Source organism: Chiloscyllium plagiosum, unplaced genomic scaffold, assembly GCF_037043375.1.
Source record: "Chiloscyllium plagiosum isolate Xiang-an unplaced genomic scaffold, Cpla_swu_hap1 HiC_scaffold_9, whole genome shotgun sequence".
Taxonomy (NCBI): Eukaryota; Metazoa; Chordata; class Chondrichthyes; order Orectolobiformes; family Hemiscylliidae; genus Chiloscyllium; species Chiloscyllium plagiosum.
In genome coordinates, this window is record NW_028270147.1 from 33,493,615 (window position 1) to 33,512,284 (window position 18,670).

Below are 18,670 nucleotides of genomic sequence, written 5' to 3' on the forward strand. Positions count from 1 at the left end.
GTGATGCCTCTACAGCATAGTCAACCCACCAAAACTTGGAATTGGACAAGCCCTGTGATCGTAATGCTACCTCCTGACTGACCACAATTCCCCTTGGTTGCTACCAACAACTGGTTCTCTTTGATTTGCAGACATAGCCATCTAGTTAAAGTGCCTTTGGTGTATTCGCCTGATTGTCCCTGAGCTCCAAAGATTAAAGTCCAAAAGATTTGAAGGGAAATGCATTTAGTCTAAAAGGCAACCATGATGATGTAGTGAGGCTGGTAGTTTGACGAAGCCTTTCATGTGGATGAAGGGAGCCTGAGGCCACTGATCATGAAGTATGCAGGAAAAGTTTGGTGAAGTTGGAGCTGCCTGAAGACCTGGAGAAGCAAGTGACAAGCAACTGCTGCCAACTAACATCTCTGAATTCTATATCAGGAATGGGCACCATCTAATATCTCAGGGAAGGCTGGGAGAATTGGCATTTGCTTTAAAATCAGATGCGTTTAGCTAATAATAAGATGCAGAGGCATGGAAATAAGGTAGTCACTACTCATTAGCAAGATTCAGCACTCACTGTTTAAACCCTAAGGGGAAAAATATTTTCTCAACATTGAGAATCCAATTTTTCCGTTTTCGCCTTGTTTTACTAACTTTCTTAATATTACCCATGTCATTCAAGACTATGGAAAGTTCCACCCAGTGATCAAAAATCAATACTAATATACAATGTGCACCACATGACACATCAGTATTCCAATAATTGCCACTTCCCAATCGTCTTTTAATCTCTTAATTCCTGGAAAAAGCCTAGAAATTGAGTAAATTTCTGTATAAATGCAGAACTTTGTTTGAAATGTTTTGAGAAGCTTATATATACACACAGGGTAAAAATAATGACTGCAGATGCTGGAAACCAGATTTTGGATTAGTGGTGCTGGAAGAGCACAGCAGTTCAGGCAGCATCCAAGGAGCAGCAAAATCGATGTTTCGGGCAAAAGCCCTTCATCAGGAATCATGGCTATCAAAAGCCTCTACACTATATTTACATCAGATAATATTCACATTTTGACATAAATAAGATGTCATTACAAATGTCAACAACTGATTTGCAGCTGATTACTAGGAATGACGTGATAAATGTAGAATCATAATTCCACTAATTGAATAATAGATGCTGATCTTTCACCAGACATTTTCGAAAGATTAATTGATTTCTGATTATGTAGATCACTAATATTAAACATTACATAATTTGGAACTGAGAATGTTCATTGCCATTAAAGCATCACAATTAACTGAATTCAACTAAATTGAAATTAACATGAAGTGTATTTAAACACAGGCTGAATAACTTAGGAGACCTAAGTGTATTGTATGTGAGGCTTGTATCATTGTTGTTCTCTTGGAAGTAAATCCAGTCCCTGGGCATTCACCAGTATTTAAACATGTACAAACACCAACCTATATAATTGTTCATGCCCAAACCATCTCACTAATCACTATAATAAATGAGAGCTGGCTACTGAGACTGAAGGAAGATGACCAGCGCCCTCCAGTGGCTGTTGCCTATCAGCATTTCAGTTTATTTATTAGCAAAAGGCTGAGCCAAATCTCGATGGAGCATTTGCCATTCGTTGGCAATTTTCCTGTACTTACTCAGTTATAGAGTCATAGAATCATAGAGATGTATAACACAGGAACAGACCCTTCGGTCCAACTCATCCATGCCGACCAGATATCCTAACCTAATCGAGTCCCATTTGCCAGCACTTGGTCCATATCCTTCCAAAGCCTTCTGATTCATATACCCATCCAGATGACTTTTAAATATTGCAATTGCATCAGCCTCCACCACTTCCTCTGACATCTCATTCCACACAAGCACCACCCTCTGCGTGAAAAAGTTGCCCCTTAGGTCCCTTTTAAATCTTTCCCCTCTCATCCTAAACCAATGCCCTCTAATTCTGGACACCCCGACCCCAGGGAAAAGACTTTGTCTATTTATCCTATCGATGTCCCTCATGATTTTGTAAACCTCTATGAGGTCACCCCTCAGCCTCTGAAGCTCCAGGGAAAACAGCCCCAGCCTGTTCAGCCTCTCCCAATAGCTCAAATCCTCCATCCCTGGCAACATCCTCGTAAATCTTCTCTGAACCCTTTCAAGTTTCACAACATCCTTCCAATAGGAAGGAGACCAGAATTGCATGCAATATTCCAAAAGTGGCCTCAAATATCTGGAAATGTAAGCTAATAACAGAGCAATTGGACCTCTTAGTGACCTTAGGAAATTAATGAAACTCTGTGAATTATGGAACCAACCGTAACTTAAGGATCAAGAATGGAAGAGAGGAACTGCACAAAAAGATTGATCAGAATTTCTCTTTTGTCCACTACCAGATTAAAGAACGAACATTTGGGCTAGAGGAGAAATAAAAGAAAAAAAGGAAAAACAAGAAAAATGGATTCAAATTCCTAATATCTTTAACAGCAATATCCACTACTTGTGGGAATGAAAATCACCAATTTAAATTGTTCTGAAAATGTGTTGCTGGAAAAGCACAGCAGGTCAGGCAGCATCCAAGCTTATGCCCGAAACGTCGATTCTCCTGTTCCTTGGATGCTGCCTGACCTGCTGTGCTTTTCCAGCAACACATTTTCAGCTCTGATCTCCAGCATCTGCAGTCCTCACTTTCTCCTCGAAGAATTTAAATTGTTCCCCTGGTATTATTCTGTATACAAGCTTTTTTTCTTTACTTTAAGCTGAGTTCTGTGCCTTTAAGAGAGTATTGATTTTACATTCCCTCATCCTTCAGGACCACAAACCTTACAGTAGTGTCCCCAAAACTGCACTGCTGTGTTTTGCAAAAAGGAGATATAACATTTTGACCAACCATATACCTCAATACAGAATCTTGATATATTCCATATGCCTTGGTGAAACAATTTCGGATACAGGTGTGAATGCAAGTCATTCTTTCAATTCCTTTTATACTTTGCAATTTTATTTTGCAATATGTCTCAAATTAACATAACACTCCCATGCAATATGCTCCAGGGGGAAAAAAAAGACACTGCATTGTGTTAGGAGAAAGGTCTGCTGCTCCTGTACATGATGTAGTCTTAAAGTGAATACAGGTCAATCTGCATTTTCATCCAAATAAATTGATGGACAGAAACATGTACTCCTCTCTATTATGTTACCGAATAGGTGATAAGGCAATTCAATAATAAATGGTTCAGAATAGGAAAAATCTGACCCATCAACACAGCTAATAATGTGAAATTCTGTCATATTTCTTGTACCACACAATAAACTTTTCCATACGTTATTCTTTTGCCTCTAAATCCGAAGGCAGTGAGTTAAAGTGCAGAATCGTGAGAACATAATCTAGGCTGATATTTTAGTGCCATACGGAGGAAGTGTTACCATGTCAAAGCAGCTTCAATCTGAACATGCCCTCTCAGTTAGATCGACAAGATTGCATGGAACTACTGAAAGGACCCTTATACATTGAGCAGAGGGGGAAAACCTCGCCTACTTATAGCACAAGAATTCCTGCAGTTCTGAAAAACAGTTCATGTCATCATCTTGGTATAACTAAAAAAGAATAGCCAATAAATTTTTACAATCAAGTAAAAACTCTGGAGATTAATAACTTAATCTTAATCCATTGCTGACTTTTCCTTGGTTTTAATAGACTGGAACCATTGAGCTGTCGAGTGCATTTGATCAGCTGCAAAGAACAAAATGATTCCTTTTTGTTAAACATGTTTGCAGACCTTTAGCTTACTACCCCCAAAAGCAATTGAATATATCGCCAAAAAAGTCAAGCCAACTCACTAGCATGTGCTTTTCTGTTTGAAAATTGAAAATTAATGCTACAAATAACCTCTCAAGATTGTTGGAGATGTGAAGATGAAAACATAGGCACAAAATGACATTTATACCAGGAATACTCAAGGTCATTTCCTTTAGTCTGCTGCACCAGCCGCATCAGCAAACATGTGATTTGTTTGTCACCTTTCATCTTATGATTTGGTTTGTAACTGCTTGGAGAAAATTTTTACTGTCTGTTTATTCCAGAACCAGCTAACAGAACTGTAATGCAAAAAGGGCAATCATCAGTAATAATTGGGTGCACGCACATGTTGAACCAAACGTCACTAGAAAATAAATTACATTCAAATTAGAAAAGTCACATTTTACTAAAACCTAAGCACCTTGTACAGAACAATATAATAACCCAAGGACACTTCTAATTTGAATTGAATGCTCCTTAAAGGAACATAGACTGAAATATATGAACCTTTCTCCGCCAAAGTCTGACCGTGCATCTTATTGCTATAGCTACACTAATGCATTTCAAATGTGCTAACGCTCCATTTTCCACTGCCATTTAGGGGTGAATGCTTATTATATATCAACAGAAAACTAGAAATGTTATAGTGATATCCTTCATGTTTATAACATAAGAAAGAAATCAACAAGAGGAGGTATCAAGCATGTCAAACTCATTCCTTCCATCGAGCATATACAGCCAACATTTCCAATGAGTATATCCCCTCAATTTAGCATTCTGAGATAATGTCCTATATGAATATTCCCTGATCCTCAGTTTTGTTTCAGCAACACTGCCAATTTTATTGATTCCCTTTTCTCCCGCTGTTCAAACTTTGAAATTATCAAAATGATTACCATTGTCTGTTACATAAAGTTCCTATTTTTGCCACACTGGGGTTTGGGAAGGGACACCAGAATTTTATTTCTTGTATTACCATACTTTTTCCCCCTAAAAGTGCGGGTTAAAGTGATAAGACCACTGTTAAATGCATATAATGAGAAAAAAATTCAAAGAATATTTACACATTTCAATCCAGCCAGCTCAGCGTAGTAAAAACCCAAATAGTTTCATGTGTCATTAATTCTTCAGAGGTCCAAGCTGCATTCTATTACTATAATAAGTACAGTAATCATTCACAGACATTAATATAATTATATTCACTGAGCCACAGCAGACCATACCAAGGCTAGGTTACACATTTTATAGTGTATGTTTTATCAAGTGCTGACAAAGTGAGAAACTACAAATAAGGAATGAATACTGTCATTAGATTAGACATCATCCTTAATTCTCCAAGTGACTAAAATAAAAATGGAATGCAATGAACATCAGAAAGTTACACAAGTTGTTTTATTCAATCAGTGGTCAAGTGCACAATATGTCTTCATCCAAGAGGTTGTGTTGCAAATTTATTATGGTCAGTCTTGTTTGTGAGTTCACAATTGTCTTATTAGTGAAAGAATTAGGCTCTGCTGATTAATTTGATGTATACTTTGAGAAAATAATAAACATGCTAGATATAATTAGACAGTGGAACTGAGGCTGCTGTATATTTAGAAAAAGCACATTTTCCACATCTGTACAATAACTAACACATTTTAAATCAATTCATCTCCTTAAAATTGATACAAAAGGTTCTGCTGATTTCAAAATATGCATCGAGCAGTTCAAAAGCTTCTTAAGCCAGAACCCTGGGCAAAATGGGGTCAAAGGAAGAGTCTGGACTTTGCAGTCAGCGGTAGATGACAGGCAATCACCATTCATCACACTTACCCAGTCTTCATTGCTTTTGACAAGCACAGTGTGGTATCTTGAGATTCTGCTGAGCAGAAGGCCCTCTGCAGGGGACATGTGGCATGACCAGCAGGACAAGTAAAAGCACAACTCATCAACCAATCAGATCGAAGAATCCTTGTAACAACATGCCATGTTTAAACCAGAAGTATAAATTAAAATATAGCAATTTATTGTAAAATCATGTACAGAAAACTAAGATAATAAAGATGGGATTAAGAGAGAAAGATAAAAGAGAGTGCTTTTACTGAGATGGAAGGCATGCATTGACCTGGTAGTTCCATTACTCCAGAACATTAATTTGCTTTAACCTGTTCCCAATACGATCAAATCATGTACCTTTTCTAAATTAGATTTGAAATGAAAGGTCATTCAAAGGTTTCTTTAATAAACACATATTTCTTGATTGATCTTAAACAGCAAGACAACATAGAGCTGTAAAAGATGGATTTCTCTCTGTAGAGGTTTACTTTAGAAGGAGAACACATTTGGCTAATTAGTATTATTTTTGCCTTCAAGAACTAATAATGTGTGGAGTGATGAGGTAGCTGTCATCTGCATTCTGGCACCCAAAGGCAAAGCTCACCAAACACATGCAGATATCTCAAAGACCTTTGCCGATGAAGCTAGTTCTTGAAAAATGGCATCAAAGATTCTTCTAGGTGCTTTTCATGAGGGGCACAGTCAGGGTTCAAACAAGCCTGGGAGACTTGGCTACCTGGTGTTAAGAAGACTATCTGGCAAAACGAAGACAGGCTGTTTAATATTGAACCGATGACACAGCAATATTCAGCAGGTGATAATGAAGGTAAATTGTATATCAGCTTTCATTGTGAGAGGATTCAAGTACAGGAGCCATAATGTCTTGCTACAATTATAAAGGGCCTTGGTGAGACTACACCTGGGATTGTCTGGGCAGTTTTAGTCTTCCTATCTACAGCAGGATGTTCTTGCTATAGAGGGAGTGCAGCAAACTTTTACCAGATTGATATCTGGGATGGCAGGAGTCACATATGAAGAGATGGTGAATTGGTTAGAGTTATATTTGCTGGAGTTCAGGAGAACGGAGGTGGGGGATCTCATAGAAACCTATAAAATTCAAATAAGGGTAGACAGGGTCACTACAAGAGGATGTCCTTGATGGCAAGGGAATCCAGAACCAGAGGTCACAGTGTAAACCATTCACACTGAGAGGAGGAAACATTTCTTCACCCAGAGAGTGGTGTGCCTGTGGAATTTGCTATCACAGGAAGCAATCAAGGCCAAAACATCATATGATTTCAAGGATTTGGATAGATCACATGGGGCTAAAGAAATCAAAGGATATAGGAGAAGAGAGTGTGAACGGACCACTGAGTTGGATGATTAACCATGAACATAATGGATGGCAGGGCAGGCTTGAAGGGCCAAATGGCCTACCTCATGCTCCTATTTCCTATGTTTCCATATAGCCCAAACAGTATTTACCAGCATTTATTCTCAACTAAAGCGTCCTTCTGTCTTTCCTCATCTAAAGCCAGCATTGAGGACTAAACCAGACTTCCCAGGAACAGATGGAACACCTGCCTTTATAGTATTTCTGCTCATTCTAGAATCCTGCTAATTCAGTTCATGCTCGAGCTTTTCTTCAACATAACTCCAACCATCCGTATTTGAGAATTAAGGTTAGGCCTCAATAATTTAACAGTTTATAATCAGCTTAAGCTATTTTACTCATTTTTATACATTGAAGGGACAAGCAATTTAAGTGTCCAACTGTTTCAGTGAAAAATTTCTAAATCACATCAATCATTGAGTATTGTAACTGACCTTTGTCAACCGAACAAAACGCCAAAATAAAGTCATGATTTGGAGATGCCGGTGTTGGACTGGGGTGCACAAAGTTAAAAATCACACAACACCAGGTTATAGTCCAACAGGTTTAATTAGAAGCACTAGCTTTTGGAGCATCCCTCCTTCATCAGGTGATTGTGACAGGTGATGGCGCTCCGAAAGCTAGTGTGCTTCCAATTAAACCTGTTTTCTATAAACTGGTGTTGTGTGATTTTTAACCAAAAAAATAGAAACTGAAGCCGAATTTTAATGTTGTGGAACTAAGTACCAATTTATTTAGTTTGTGATATTCTTGATTACAATATTTTGAGAGATTAGATTAGATTACTTACAGTGTGGAAACAGGCCCTTCAGCCCAACCGACCCACACCGACCCACCGAAGCGCAACCCACCCAGCTCCATTCCCCTACATTTACCCCTTCACCTAACACTACGGGCAATTTAGCACGGCCAATTCACCTAACCTGCACATTTTTGGACTGTGGAAGGAAACCCACGCATACACGGGGAAAATGTGCAAACTCCACACAATCGCCTGAGGTGGGAATTGAACCCGGGTCTCTGGCGCTATGAAGTAGCAGTGCTAACCACTGTGTCACCGTGCCGCCCACTTATGCATTTTATTGCAACAAAAAACTTATGGAGATACCAAAATACAATACATTTCTCATCATTTTAATATACCAATGTGGTTGACAGTGAAAGGTGATTTTGAACCTTAACTTAAAACTATTAAACACATAACCATTTGATTTAAAATATTAAATCCATAGATAAGTAGATAAAGTGCCACATTATGCAGCTAATTCCAAAAATTATTGCTTTGTCCCCATCAAATGGAGCAGCAGGTGCATGATGGTTCAACTGGAAGCAGCTGGATTTGAAAGCTTGCTCCAGCAGCTGATCTAGTTAAACAACCTTCTTCTTTTGAGTAACTCTTTCCACCTCTCTCATCAAACGCAGGCAGAGTTCATCCTGCCAAGGTAGAGCTACACATTGCACAGCTAATGGAAGACCAACAGCTCCTGATACACCCTGAAACACAGGAAAGAAAACAGATCATGTGCACATAAATGATAGCACATTGCAGAGAGAGTCATCATCTTACATTGATTACACTGCTAATGCATTAGTTAGGATAGAAAGCCATTCAATTCTCAAAACTGTGCTAGTTTATAAAGGTGAAAGGAAAATGTGAACATCAATTATATATCATTTGCCTCCCCCTCTCATATTTGTTTAGGGCTTTTTAAGTATGGTTAGTTACAAAATACTCTTCCTCTACCCTTGTTGTAATAAAGAGCAAAATTATTGATTCAGCCGCTTTATTCACTCTCATTCAAAGACAGTATAAATTAAACAATTTTCATATACAATCTCTCATTAAACATTCCAATGTCCAGTATGCAATCTCTGTTCTCACTTATTTCAGATGAGCAGTGCAACATCTGGTTCCTTTTTTGTTAGAAGGGATCTACCCATATCACTGAAGAGAAAATTATCTCCTCCCAAACCCACCTTTCCCAGACAATCACTTAAATTTCCCAGGCAGTACGGCACAGTGGCACAGTGGTTAGCACTGCTGCCTCACAGCGCCAGAGACCCGGGTTCAATTCCAGCCTCAGGTGACTCTGTGTGGAGTTTGCACGTTGTCCCCGTGTCTGGGTGGGTTTCCTCTGGGTGCTCCGGTTTCCTCCCACAATCCAAAAATGTGCAGGTTAGGTGAATTGGCTATGCTATATTGCCCCTAGTGTTAGGTGAAGGGGTAAATGTAGGGGAATGGGTTTGGGTGGGTTACGATTCAGCAGGTCGGCGTGGACGTGTTGGGCTGAAGGGCCTGTTTCCACACTGTAAGTAATCTAATCTAATCTAAAACTTGCATTTGAGACTACCAATTTAATGCAAGTCAGTCTTTCTGGGGACCCCCAGACCAAAATTGTAACTAAAGATATTTTATCAATGAGGAACTCTGGTCAGGGGTGAAAAGGGTATTCCTGCCAATGGTGCCAATTCATCTAACTTACATCTATAGAAAATTCCAGGACATTTCAGATTGCATATCAATGTTGCGATTGTTAAGAAACTCAGACATACTCAAGGCACACCAAAGCAGAAGTGTACTTTGGTCTTGGCAAGTTGTACTGGCAATGCACAGAGTAAGCTCCTCTGTTTTCTATGTCCCCTCATTTGAAGTAACAATAGAATCCCAGATGTGAAAAGGTTTCTCCTCATTCCTTGCCAATTTCTTTAAATCTGTGCCTGCCTGTTCTTGATCGTTCTATAAGTGGGAACATTCTTCCCTATCTACTCTGTCCATACTACTTAATTTTTTGAAAACCTCTATCTCCTCTCAATGCTGACTTCTCCCAGGAAAATAGTCCCAACTTGCCAGTTTATTTAACTCCCCGCTCTTCATTGAATTAAAGCCTCATATGTCCACTCAAGAGAACTGATAAAAACTCAATTTAATGACTCATGCCTCTGTCTCAGGAAAGCAGCCAACACAAAGACCCCTCCCACACCAGTTGTACTCTCTTCCGTTGGGTAGAAGATAAAAAAGTTTGAAAACACGTACCAACAGATATAAGAACACCTTCCCAGCTATAATCAGACTTATGATCGGACCTCTCATATTAGAGTCGATTTTTGACTGCACCTTCTTGGTCACTGTAATACTGGATTCTGCATTCTGTTCTATTACCCTGAAGTACTTATGTAAGGTTTTTTTTATTAGGTTAGATTATTTACAGTATGGGAACAGGCCCTTCAGCCCAACAACTCCACACTGACCCTCTGAAGAGTAACCCACCCAGACCCAATCGCCCTGGCTAATGCACCTAACACTATGGGCAATTTAGCATGGCCAATTCACCTGACCTGCATAACTTTACACTGTGGGAGAAAACCGGAGTACCCAGAGGAAACCCACGCAGACATGGGGAGAATTTGACTTAACTTAATTGACCAAACTGCCCAATTCTACTTAAGCATTTAAATCATGTTAAAAAGAACTTGCACATCAAGGTTTTCTATCAACAAGAAAATATTACTCATTGTAATCAAACACCATTTTTATACAATGGCAACAAGTTTAAATTTCTAATCTGTAACTTAAATTCTACCTCTTTCTTAAAATTCTCAGACACAAAAACACAAGGAAATAAAAGGCACAAATATAATGAGTGGGAAGGGAATAAAATCATCAGTACAATTCTGGCACCAGTCTGGTTTATAGACTATCAGTTGTTTTATTTCAGTCCTTTTGATTCAATACGGATTTATTATTGACAATACAAAGATTGTAGATACACTGAGTTTCATTCACTGGTTGTGGATTTGCCCTTTCAGTACCCTGAAGATGATTTTTCACTTTTTACTTTTAATAGTGGATTAACAGAGTGAACTGCTTACAGAGAAATATGAGGGAGTGTAGCTAAGCATAGGAAGTTTCTTTACTTCTCAAGTCAGATGAGACACAGAGGCAGGGAGGGAGACGGAGAGATAGAGAGACCGATGCTCTCTCTTCACAAGTTGTTTATTTCTGCTGTATTGTCCACATAAGGCCACAGCCACCTGCCCAGGAACGAATCAAGTGGTTGTTACCATGCTGAGTGCTCCTGAACTCATAACTGTTCCCAATTGCAAAGCCAATCAAAAGACTCTCAGTAAAATTGCCAGAGACAGACAGACAGACACAGTGCCAATTTGTCTGGAATTATTCCTCACTGTTCAAATAAAGCAACATTGTTATACAAGTAATAATTTGTTCTAGAAACTTGTTTTTAAAAACAGCAAACAACGTCTATACACTTTCCTCCGTTTAAAGCAGTATCATTTCATTTTTATCCACCATCACAGAAAAAGTCTTTACTCCAGTGGGATGATGACTAATAGTTAACTGCTAAGCTTTGTTTAAATTTAAACCATGTAGTTTGACCCTGCTCAAGGCATTACCTTGAGGAACAAACCAGAGAATAGCTGTCACTTTACTTACTGTGTTTGAAACAGGAACAATGTGTATACACGTTCTCTCTGTGTTCAATGAATAGGCCTCTGTCGATCAATAAACGTAGCTTCCAGAATGTGCCATACTGCAAACCCGATTAACAATCTTACATTGATTGCCAGCGCAATTCTTAGCACATTCACTATTGAGCAAATGTTGGATACTACTTTGTTTTGAGATTTGTAAGCATGGATTATTATGTACAGTCTGTGCACATTTTTTGGACAGTGATGAATGTTCCATTGCAGAGATTTTTGATTTAAAGCTGTTTCTTTTCCCTAATCAGGTCCACTCACCTTTTTGAAAGTTCTGTCCCAAAGATCATTACAGTAGCCAACATAGCTCTTCAAATCCTCTTCATCCTGCTCTGTTACTGTACTAACTGGCACAACACCAGCTGGGAAATTTAATAGGTTAAAAATAATCTTGTAGGAAGCTGTAGCTGTATAGAAAAGAAAACACAAGAGTGTTATCGCCAATGTTTTCAATTATCTTCAAGTGAATGTTACATGGTGTTTGGAATGGTTAAAATTAGGAGGTGGCAAGGTCAAAAGGGATGCCCATGAATGACTTAGGGAGTTATATGGATGGAGAGATTATGGGAGTTTAACAGGACAATGAATGAGTGAGAGAGTGAGAGAGATTGAGGGGTTGAAATGGAGACTACATTCACCTGGAACGCAAAGTCAGTTTGGTTCAGAGGTGAAGGGAAGAAACAGTGAAGATATCCTGGTGCGAACATATTTAAAATCATGCTGATGAAGTAATGCTGTGGCTGTTAAACATCTTTCATAAAGGAAGAAAGTTTTGGTTTTTAAACAAGCTCTGCTCAAACGATTTGCCAGAGCTGCAAATGATATAGTTCAGCTCAAGACAACAGCACAGGCAGAATGACATTACTGACAGCAGGGAGAAGTATGTGGTGATGGTGAGAATATAGAGAACCTAATGATGTTCTGAAACATCATCACCACTTTTATTTAGTTCTATAATCTAGTGAGAGAGACTCACGGTTGGTGTGTTGTCTCCCAGGTGCCAGGGTTCGTGAGGTCTCTGATCATGTTTTTGGGATTCTTAAGGGGGAGGGGGAGCAGCCCCAAGTCGTGGTCCACACAGGCACCAACGACATAGGTAGGAAGAGAGATGGGGATTTAAGGCAGAAATTCAGGGAGCTAAGATGGAAGCTTAGAGCTAGGACGAACAGAGTTGTTGCCTCTGGTTTGTTGCCCTTGCCACATGCTAGTGAGGCAAGGAATAGGGAGAGAGAGGAGTTGAACAGGTGGCTACAGGGATGGTGTACGAGGGAGTGTTTTGGATTCTTGGATAATTGGGGCTCTTTCTGGGACCTCTACAAGCAGGATGGTCTTCATCTGAACCAGAGGGGTACCAATATCCTGGGAGGGAAATTCGCTAAGGCTATTGGGGTGGGTTTAAACTAATCCAGCAGGGGGATGGGAACCAAAATTGTAGTTCAAGTATAGAAAAGGTTGAGAGTAGGGAGGTCCAAAATCAAGTTTCAGGGACGCAAGATGGCACTAGCAAGCAAGAAGTTGGTTTGAAGTGTGTCTACTTCAACACCAGGAGCATCCGGAATAAGGTGGGTGAACTTGCAGCATGGGATGGTACCTGGGACTTCGATGTTGTGGCCATTTCGGAGACATGGTTGTTGGAGTTTCCAGGATTTAGATGTTTCATTAAGAACAGAGAAGATGGTAAAAGAGGGGGAGGTGTGGCATTGTTGGTCAAGGACGGTATTACAGTTGCAGAAAGGATGTTTGAGGACTCGTCAACTGAGGTAGTATGGGCTGAAGTTAGAAACAGAAAGGAGAGGTCACCCTGTTGGGAGTTTTCTATAGGTCTCCGAATAGTTCCAGAGATGTAGAGGAAAGGATAGCAAAGATGATTCTCGATAGGAGTGAGAGAGACAGGGTAGTTGTCATGAGGGACTTCAACTTTCCAACTATTGACTGGAACACTATAGTACGAGTACTATAGATGGATCAGTTTTTGTCCAGTGTGTGCAGGAGAGCTTCCTGACAGTATGTAGACAGGCAAGAAGGGGTGAAGCCACATTAGATTTGGTACTGAGTAATGAGCCTGACCAGGTGTTAGACTTGAAAGTAGGTGAGCACTTTGGTGATAGTGATCACAATTCTATCGTTTACTTTAGTGATAGAAAGGGATAGGTGTATACCACTGGGCAAGAGTTACAGCGGGGGGAAAGGCAATTACGATGCGATTAGGCAAGATTTAGGAAGCATAGGATGAGGAAGGAAACTGCAGGGGATAGGTACATTAGAAATGTGAAGCTTATTAAAGGAAAAGCTACTGTGTGTCCTAGATAAGTATGTACCTGTTTGGCAGGGAGGAAGCTGTAGAGTGCGGGAGCCGTGGTTTACAAAGGAAGTGGAATCTCTGGTCAAGAGGGAGAAGAAGGCTTATGTTAGGATGAGATGTGAAGGCTCAGTTGGGGTGCTTGAGGGTTACAAGGTAGCCAGGAAAGACCTCAAGAGAGAGCTCAGAAGAGCCAGGAGGAGACATGAGAAGTTGTTGGCGGACAGGATCAGGGTAAACCCTAAGGCTTTCTATAGGTAGTTAAGGAATAAAAGAATGACAAGAGTAAGATTACGGCCAATCAAGGATAGTAGTGGGAAGTTGTGTGGAGTCAGAGGAGATAGGGGAAGCACTAAATGAATATTTTTCAACAGTATTCACTCTAGAAAATGACAGTGTTGTCGAGGAAATTACGGAGATACAGGCTACTAGACTAGATGCGATTGAGGTTCACAAGGAAGAGGTATTAGAAATCCTGCAGAGTGTGAAAATAGATAGGTTCCCTGGGCCGGATGGGATTTATCCTAGGATCCTCTGGGAAGCCAGGGAGGAGATTGCCGAGCCTTTAGCATTGATCTTTAAATCGTCATTATCTACAGAAGGCAGGAGGATAGCAAACGTGGTTCCCCTGTTCAAGAAGGGGAGTAGAAACAATCCTGTGAGCCTTACTTCAGTTGTTGGTAAAGTGTTGGAAAAGGTTATGAAATAGGATTTATAATCATCTAGAAAAGAATAATTTGATTAGGGATAGTCAGCACGGCTTTGTGAAGGGTAGGTCGTGCCTCACAAAACTTATTGAGTTCTTTGAGGTGGTGACCAAACAGGTAGTTGAGAGTAAACCGGTTGATGTGGTGTATATGGATTTCAGCAAGGTGTTCGATAAGGTTCCCCACAATAGGCTATTGTACAAAATGCGGAGGAATGGGATTGTGGGAGATATAGCAGTTTGGATCAGTAATTGGCTTGCTGAAAGACAACAGAGGGTGGTGGTTGATGGGAAATGTTCATCCTGGAGTCCAGTTACCAGTGGTGTACCGCAAGGGTCGGTGTTGGGTCCACTGCTGTTCGTCATTTTTATAAACGATCTGGATGAGGGCATAGAAGGGTGGGTTAGTAAATCTGCAGACGACACTAAGATCGGTGGAGTTGTGGACAGTGACAAAGGATGTTGTAGGTTACAGAGAGACATAGATAAGCTGCAAAGCTGGGCTGAGAGGTGGCAAATGGAGTTTAATGCGGACAAGTGTGAGGTGATTCACTTTGGTCGGAGTAACCGGAATGCAAAGTACTGGGCTCATGGTAAGATTCTTGGTAGTGTAGGTGAGCAGAGAGATCTCGGTGTCCAGGTACACAGATCCTTGAAAGTTGTCACCCAGGTTGACAGGGTTGTTAAGAAGGCATACAGTATTTTAGCTTTTATTAATAGAGGGATCGAGTTCCGGAACCATGAGGTTATGCTGCAGCTGTACAAAACTCTGGTGTGGCTGCATTTGGAGTATTGTATACAGTTCTGGTCACTGCATTACAAGAAGGATGTGGAAGCTTTGGAAAGGGTGCAGCGGAGATTTACTAGGATGTTGCCTGGTATGGAGGGAAGGTCTTACGAGGAAAGGCTGAGGGACTTGAGGCTGTTTTTGATAGAGAGAAGGAGGTTGAGAAGTGACTTAATAGAGACAAACAAGATAATCAGAGGGTTAGATAGGGTGGACATGGAGAGCCTTTTTCCAAGTATGGTGATGGTGAGCACGAGGGGGCATAGCTTTAAATTGAGGGGTGATAGAAATAGTTTCTTTACTCAGAGAGTAGTAAGGGTATGGAATGCTTTGCCTGCAACGGTAGTAGATTTGTGTACATTTAAGTCGTCATTGGACAAGCATATGGACGTACATGGAATAGTGTAGGTTAGATGGGCTTCAGATTGGTATGACAGTTTGCACAACATCGAGGGCCGAAGGGCGTGTACTGCACTGTAATGTTCTGTGTTCTATAAATATACTGGTTTTGCATGCCTCCAAAATTGCTAATCTTAATAAATCTGACTCACTGTTTATATATAATAATAGTCTGTAAGAGTGTCATTTGTGCATCTGTCAGAAAACACTTCAAACACGAGGGAAATTTGTACTTAGTTGAATGAAATCATCGGCACCATAATGACTTCATTGTTTATCCCAAAATACTACCTTACTGATTACTGTGCATTTTAGTTCATAAAGAAATGTCAGTTTGCCCATGGAAGATGTGCATATTACTATCTGAACTCCGTCAACCTTTAATATCAGCCTTTAATCAACCTTTAATCTCAGAAACAAGTGTAATATTCCTGTCCCAGTGATTCAGTTGAATGCCACAGATCCCACTGAAATAATCAAAGAAAATGAACAAATTCTCCAAGTCCCTCCGCTAATGATATTTCACTCAACCAACACTACCAACAATAGATTAACTGGTTAATCTATAGTTATGTAACATTACTTTGTATGAATGATGGTTGCTTTAGATGCCTAAACAACAGCGATTGCACTTGGAAAAGGAAATTCAAAGCACCAGAGATAATTCTTTTAGTTGGCCCTGTATAAATAATTTGTCAAGATCAATGCAGTTATTTTATTTCACCACAAGTATCTCCTTGTTGCTTTTGCAAAGCAAGTCACATTTGAGTACATGCTGAATATTATGTAAACTAACAAAAAAAATGAGAATTACATCAGGCTGTACATACATGACTCAACTGTATATTTATTTTTGCCTTCATGTAGAATTCCAAACGTTGTTGTTCAACATGCATGTGCAAAAACATGCTGACTCCAGGCAGTTCAATTTTACAGTGCATCTGCTCCAAAGCTGAATGGAAAAAGGTTCACTTCACTTCAAGGGCAGCACAGTGGTTAGCACTGCTGCCTCATAGTGCCAGGGACCTGCGATCCTCGGCTGAGCTTGCACATTCTTCCTGTGTCGGTGTGGGTTTCCTTCAGATGCTCAGGTTTCCTCCCACAATCCAAAGACGTGCAGGTTAGGTGAATTGGCCACGCTAAATTGCCCGTAGTGTTCAGAGATGTGTAGGTTAGTTGCATTAGTCAGAGACAAAATGTGGAGTAATAAGGGAATGGGTCTGGGTGGGTTACTCTTCAGAGGGTCTGTGTGGATTGCTGGGGCAAAGGGCCTGTTTCCACACTGTAGGGATTCTATGTTTCTATTAAGTACCCAGAAGGACCAACAGACTTCCAAGTACTTTGTATGAGTTATTGTCCTCACCAGACCTCTAAATGATGGCGGCTGTATACTTGAACACGAGTTTGATTTTGGAGCAAATTAGCTGCGTTCACCATAAACACTTAGCAATTAGTTTTCACCTTCAAACATGACCAGGCTCCTCAAGTTTGCTCTGCCATTTGTTAATATCATGGTTGTTCCAATTGTGAGCTCAAGTCTACTTTCCCATTTATACCCTTTGATTTCCCTTATCAATTAAAAACCTAACTTAAACTTAGAAATATTCAATGACGCAATCTCTATTGCTCTATAGAAAAGAGAATTCTACAGACGAGCACCCAAGGGGGCATTCTTAAATGAGACACCCCTTATTTTTAAATTTGTGTCACCTAGTACTGGTTAATCTCATAGCAGAAACATCTCTCAGCATCAAAGTCCCCTCAGGATCTTAAATATTTAAAGGTAGATCACTCCTTATTCTTTTGAACAGCAATGAATACACACTCAACCTAACAACATTTGTTCATAACCCTTTTATTTCAAGAATTAGTTAAGTAAACTTTCTCTGAACTGCTTCTAATGCAATTTCCTGAAGTAAGGAGACCATACCTGTAAAAGGTCCTCCAGATGTGGTCTCACCACAATATAACTGGAGCAATTAAATTAATTCCCCTTGTAATAAATGCCAACATTCTGTATGCCTTCCTAAGCACTTGCCATATCTGCAAGCCTAACTTTGTAATTCATGTATCAATACAACCAAACACCTCTGTACTGAAGATGTCTACAATACTATACTGCCAAAATGGACAGGTTCACATTTCCCACATTATAGTTGATCTGCCAATTTTTTTTTACCCAATTAATCTACCAGACACATTATGACTTCTTCACAATCTACACTCCTCACTACATTCGTGTTATCTATAAATGCAGTAACAACACACTTGGTCCCTTCATCCAAATCATTGACATACATTGTAAATAGTTGAGATTTCAGCACTACGCCCTGTGTTTCTCCACTTATTACCACTTGCCAACCTAAAAAGGATCTACTTATCTCTACTCTCTGTTTCCCATTAGCTAACTACTTAAGTATCCATAGCAATGGATAAGGGTGGCATGGAGGCTCAGTAGTTAGCACTGCTGCCTCAAAGCGCCAGGGTCTCGGGTTCGATTCCAGTCTTGTGGGTGACCATCTGTGTGGAGTTTGCACATTCTCCCAGTGTCTGTGTGGGTTTCCTCCGGATGCTCCAGTTTCCTCCTACATTCCAAAGATGTGCAGGTCAGGTGAATTGACCATGCTAAATTGTCTATAGTGTTAGGTGCATGGTGGGGGGTGGGTTACACTTCGGGGGTTGGGGGTGGACTTGTTCGGCCAAAGCGCCTGTTTCCACGCTGTAGGGAATCTAATCTAATCAATGCTACCCCCAATTTTCTTATTCATTCGTGGAATGTATTAGTGACTAGTCAGCGATCAGCAAAGCACAACTGCAACACTATCACATAGCCTAAAAATTTGACTGATTTTTGGACATTATAAAAATGCATCTGACATGGGGTGCATTGGAAATATGTGCTGATTACCATTTGGCCTATATCCCTCTAAACTCTTCCTATTCATATACCCATCCAGATGCTTTTTATATGTTGCAATTGTAC

At 40.1% G+C, this 18,670-nt stretch overlaps 1 protein-coding gene across 4 annotated transcripts in view; it reads right to left on the reverse strand.

The window, feature by feature from the left end:
* Positions 1-8,109: 8,109 nt before the first annotated feature.
* Positions 8,110-18,670, reverse strand: part of faah (fatty acid amide hydrolase) — a 64,452-nt gene continuing 53,891 nt past the window's right edge. For 2 of the 4 annotated variants that reach the window (XM_043698983.2, XM_043698982.2), the window contains 2 exons: positions 11,758-11,903; positions 8,110-8,490 (listed from right to left, as the gene is read on the reverse strand). In XM_043698983.2, coding sequence (XP_043554918.2) covers positions 8,365-8,490; positions 11,758-11,903 — 272 coding nt within the window. In that variant the 3' untranslated portion in view covers positions 8,110-8,364. Of the gene's footprint in view, positions 8,491-11,757; positions 11,904-16,508; positions 16,827-17,567; positions 18,273-18,670 lie in introns of those variants that run through there. The other 2 variants (XM_087990526.1, XM_043698984.2) reach the window with 2 other exon arrangements.